We start from the raw sequence: 5677 nt of genomic DNA on the forward strand, positions 1-5677 counted from the left end.
ACGTGACCCACCGTACGTTTTTTGTTAGCATTTTTTTCTTTTGAATAACTTGGGAGCCCAAACTGTGCACAGTTTATTTGATTCAACTTGTACCTCAGGGTTATCACTAGAGGAGGTGGAAAATGAACCAAAACAAGGGGGGAAACCATAATTACAGAAAAACGGCGAGGTTTAAAGAGACACAAGGTGGCGATTATTTATAGCAAACCCCGCTAAAGGAAGGTATGAGACCCATTCAACTTGGTTATCAGCAATATAACACCTATTATATATTGTTCCAAGGTTTGATTAAAATGCTCGGTTTGACCATTGATCTCAGGGTGAAATGCCGGTGAGAAAGATAACTGTACACCAAGTTTCTTACAGAAAGCTCTGAAGCTAGCCACAAATTGTACACCTCTGTCAGAGATAATATTTTCCGGAATACCATGCAGACGAACCACTTGATCTATAAATAATTTATAAAGTGTTCTGGAATCAGGGAGTTGCGGCAATGGAATGAAATGACACATTTTACTGAAACGGTCCACTACAACACAAATGACAGTTTTCCCTTCAGTAGAAGGCAAATCGGTGATAAAATCCATAGACAGGGGAGACCCAGGTTTCTGTGGAACAGACAATGGTCACCCATAGGACGAATTCGAGGAAGCTTAGGGTGAGCGCAGACATTGCAAGCAGAGACATATGAACTCATAACACGAGACAAAGACGGGCACCAATAGAGCCGCGAGACTAATTTTTTAGTACCAGTTATCCCTGGATGGCCACACAAAACAGAATCATAGAACTCATTGAGCAAACAAAATCTGAAATGAGGAGGTACAAACAACTACCCCGGCAGGAATGGTTTGCAGGGCGAGTTTCTGACATTTTTTAATCTCAGAAGCAAGATCAGGTGAAATTGCAGAAACCACTATCTTCTTAGATAAAATAGGTTCAGGAAGAATGTTGGGTACATGTGAGGAACAGAAACTTCGAGATAATACATCAGCCCTGACGGGTCTGTAGGTTACAATAAAGTCAAACTTGGTAAAGAACAAGGCCCACCTAACCTGTCTGGGATTGAGCGTTTTGGCTGATTCTAAAAAAGTCAGGTTTTTATGGTCAGTCAGTACAGTAATTTGATGTCTAGCCCCCTCTAGAAAGAGGCACCACTCTTCAAATGCCCACTTAATAGCAAAAAGCTCACAATTACCTATATCCAAATTTATTTCAGTGGAAGAATACTTCGAGAAAAAAATAACGCAGGGACGCAAATTAGTTAAAACGGAAGACCCTTAAGACAATACAGCCCAAACAGCTATTTATGTGTCTGCAAAAAATGGAATACCCAATATTACTTCAGAGGCCAAATACTCTAGAATAAAGTGATTTGTTCAGTATGCAAAGTACCCACTTCCTATGTAACAGGCGGAGTAGAGAACTTGACCGACCCCTGAGCGAGAGGAGTGTTATCAATAGCAGAGACTTTGACTGGGGTATTCAACTGAACAAGGGGGATAGCCAATCTTTTTGCAACCTGAAAATCTAAGAAATTAGCCGCAGAACCACAATCTACAAAAGCTTGACCAGAAATACAAACATTATTAAAGGGAATGTGTCTTTAGAATTATTTTTTTTCAGTTAAACAATTAGTATTTGAGTGATTACACATTGTTTTAAATTATTTTTTTTTCACAAGTCAGGAAATATTATAAATTAGATTCTAATCACTAGAGGGAGCAGTACCCAAAATTGCAGCATGGTCACTGTGGTAAATTAACCTCATTGATTTATGCTGCAAATTTGGGGTGGACACACTCTCTCTAGTGTCGTCACACAATCCCCCCTCCCTTCTTCTGGCTAGTGGCAGGAGAAGGAGGGGTTTGAAGGTCTTCAAACCTCCTACACTGTGTGCCACCATTTTCTGAGAGACTGCACAGTGTAGGAGGATTAGATACAGGGCTCAGCAGACAGTATCACACGAACTTACACGAACATAGTACACACATCACATACACGAACATAATACACACATCACATACATGAACAAAAAAGGGTTAGATAATTTCCTAGAACAAAAAAATATTAGCTCCTATGTGTAGAAATTTTTCCTTCCCTTTTCCCTTCCCTTGGTTGAACTTGATGGACATGTGTCTTTTTTCAGCCGTACTAACTATGTAACTATGTAACATAATACACACATCACATACACGAACATAACATTACCTGCTCCTGCCGCCGCCGCCTCCACTGGTCTACGCTCCTTGCGCCTTCGCTTCGTTGAACATATGGCCGGAAGCCGCCATGAAAATGGCGACGGATTTCGCTCTACGAACAAGCTTCTTTTGGACTGTGTGGGAGCGGCGCATGCGCTGTTCCCACACAGATGGCGTACGCTTCTGTGAATGGAACGGCTCCCGTTCGCATTCTCTGTGGGGTTGTATGTGCCGTATAGCATCTCTGTATGTGTTGTTACAGAGATGAAAAACAAAATGGCAGCCCCCATAGAGAAATAAAAGTGAGAACACAGTAAAAAGTTTAAAGTCATAAAACTAATAAATCTATTTTTTGTTTATATTTTATTAAAAGCAATGTAATAATAATTAAAAAAAAAATTCATGACACCTTCCCTTTAAACCATACATTAACAGGCAAAACACAAAAATGTGGGAGAACCTGACTGCCCAAATGGCATTCCCGGGGACCATCTAGGCTCTGAGGTTTTCCGGAGCTGGACGTTCTGGACACTTGGAACAGTTCTTGAGTATATGACCAGCGTCCCCGCAATAGAAACACAGTCCCAGTGCGTTTCTCCGTACCTGAGAAGACATAGTGAAGCCCAACTGCATGGGTCCTTGTGCATCAGATGACGGGTTCTCAGCGCAGGGAAGGGAAGCAGCCATCATTGATCTTTAATTTCTGCGCTCACGTAGTCATTGGTCCAAAGGCACAACAAGGGTCAATTTATCCTCTAGAGTCAAGGGCGGAGGGTAATGGCATCGGAGTGCAGCATCATTCCATTGTGACGAAATAGCCCATCGTCTAAATTCTGAACAATATTCTTCGACAGGACGCAGTTCTTGCTGGAGAGATAGCAGATTGGTCTCAGCCACTGCAGTGATATTTGGTTCCCCATAAATTAAACCTAGGGACGCAAAGAAGGTCTCCACAGAAAAAAGTTCAGAGGCAACAGGTCTCAATGAAAAGGCCCAGGCTTGAGGATCACTCTATAAAAGTGAAATGATGATACCCACTCGCTGTTGCTCAGTACCAGAGGAGATCGTTTCAAACTAAGACCTATCAGGTAAGTTCATCTTGGGTTCCATCGGATTTGTGACTGGAACGACTGCTTGGGCCTGCATAGTTTCATGTCGTTGGAACCTCACGGCCAGACCTTGTACTAGCAGTACAAGTCAGATCGTCATCTGATCCATCAGGGCTTGCATAGGTTCCATAGTGAAAGGATAATATAAATAGGCTTGTGATTATGTTATGGAATTGCAAGTTGAGCGATTCCCCAAAGGCTGCTGGAGACTGCCGGGAGGGAGCTTGCAAATAAAACCGCAACCTCAAATCCGTCACAACTCTGATCGACAGAGTCTAAGGCTACTCTAAGTTTTTTGCCAGAGTCGAACGGCAAGGTGGGATGGTCTTTGCTGAGGTAACGGGATCATTTTACTGTCATATCTCACTGAACACTGATTATTATACCACACATCTCCACATAAACTCCAGGACTTGTTATTACCTCCAATGTATGACTGACACCCCCTCCTGTCTATACTGGGGTAACACATCCCGACCCTCCACCAATGTGATCCACTGATCTCAACATCCCAGTAATGTCGCCCTGAGGAAAATCTCCTGCCGCTTATCACCTGATTATAATCCCGGAATCTCTCCGCTGTTTCTGGATGATTCTGGATTATATTTGTACTGGCTGCAGTTTTCAGGTCGTCTGATATAAGGATATAATTACCAGCTGTGTTTACATCCAGTAATATGTCTGCAGGACCCTCCCCATAGATTAGATTTATACCTCGTATTATATTAGATAATGTGTGTGATATTTGCGAGAACCACTCCACACCCTGATCACCCCCATCATGTCCCCCCGTGTCCTCATCACCTCCCCCCTCCTCAGGACCATACAAGTCATCGGTGTCCTCATCACCTCCCCCCTCCTCTGGATCATACAAGTCACCTGTGTCCTCATCCCCTTCCCCCTCCTCAGGATCACACAAGTCACTTGTGTCCTCATCCCCTCCCCCCTCCTCAGGACCATACAAGTCATCGGTGTCCACATCACCTCCCCCCTCAGGATCATACAAGTCACCTGTGTCCTCATCCCCTCCCCTCTCCTCAGGATCACACAAGTCACCTGTGTCTGGTCCCTGTAGGACAGTCAGTGGATCAGTCATGTTACACAGCTCCTCAATGACCCTCATCTTCCTGGACAGCTCGTCCTTCTCTATTTCCAGCTTCTGGATCACATCGGTCAGTGACAGTGACACCTGTTCTTCCTGCCTGGAGATCTCACTCCGGACCCTCTTCTCCAGGATGTCCAACCGTCTCCTGATGTCTATAAACAGGGCAGTGACTTTCTCTTCTTCTCCTGCTGCTTTGTTTTGAGCTTTTCTCCTGCGCTCCTCCAAATTCTGGACTCTTTCCTCAGTCTTCTCTTTCTTTGTGTTTAGTTTCTGCAGAACATTTCTCAGCTTCTTCTTCCTCTTTATAGATGCTTCTTGCAGCTTCTCCACCCGATGACCCCGATGTTCTTCTGCTGAACAATAAACACAGATACAAGCAGCGTCCTCAGGGCAGTAATATTCCAGGATCTTCTTATGGACGGAACATTTTCTGTTCTCCAGGGAAGTGCTGGGTTCAGTTAGGACGTGTTCTGCTGCTTTGCTGTGAACTTTCATGTGATTATCGCACAGAGAAGCTTCACACAGCAGACAGGATTTAACAGCAGGTACAGGAGCGTGAATACAGTAAGTGCAGCAGATCCCGGTGATCTCCTCCTGACGTGGCTGAGTTGACAGGAAACGTTCTGCTACATTATGTAGATTTATGTTCCTCTGCAGTGCAGGCCGCTCCTGAAACTCTTCTCTACATTCAGGACAGGAATAAACTCCAGACCCGTCCTGTGTATTCAGGACCTGATCAATACAGACCCGGCAGAAGTTGTGTCCACATCTCAGGGTTACAGGATCTGTAAAAATGCTCAGACAGATGGAGCAGAACAGCTCGTCTCTCAGGTCAGCGGATGCCATGGCTTCAGGATTTATGAGAAAGGAAACTGAAAGTGTATTTTATAGGGCGTGTTCCAGCACATATGACATGGGATCTCAGGCGCTGGACCCTCATAATAAACATAACATCAATAATAAGTATAGCTAAAGACAAGGGATAAATGTGGATAAATAAGGCAGCAGTATTTATTTATGGGTTACCTATAACAATAACATAAATATATATTTAACTCATAAAATACCATATTATTAAATCATAAATAACCAAATAGTCCAACCCATATTTAAATGGGCGACAACCCCACGAAAAGTTACCACCACTATCTTTTTTTTTTGTTGGGAGGATGGGTGCTGCATACAATACTTTGGTCCAATTCTCACGCAATACTCGCCCATTCAAGTCAATAGGTTTGTGAAAAAAATCAGACAGCACATGC

General features: G+C 43.5%; 1 protein-coding gene across 1 annotated transcript; it reads right to left on the minus strand.

The window, feature by feature from the left end:
• Positions 1-2547: 2547 nt before the first annotated feature.
• Positions 2548-5278, minus strand: LOC142748542 (E3 ubiquitin/ISG15 ligase TRIM25-like). The gene has a single exon (XM_075855609.1). The coding sequence runs from the start codon at positions 5259-5261 to the stop codon at positions 3597-3599; it is 1665 nt and encodes a 554-aa protein (XP_075711724.1). The 5' UTR covers positions 5262-5278; the 3' UTR covers positions 2548-3596.
• Positions 5279-5677: the final 399 nt, after the last annotated feature.

This window comes from Rhinoderma darwinii, chromosome 3, assembly GCF_050947455.1.
Source record: "Rhinoderma darwinii isolate aRhiDar2 chromosome 3, aRhiDar2.hap1, whole genome shotgun sequence".
Lineage (NCBI taxonomy): Eukaryota > Metazoa > Chordata > Amphibia > Anura > Rhinodermatidae > Rhinoderma > Rhinoderma darwinii.

Excerpts from the sequence above, each read along its gene's own strand:
- LOC142748542 (XM_075855609.1), bottom strand. The coding sequence starts at position 5,261 with ATGGCATCCGCTGACCTGAGAGACGAGCTGTTCTGCTCCATCTGTCTG.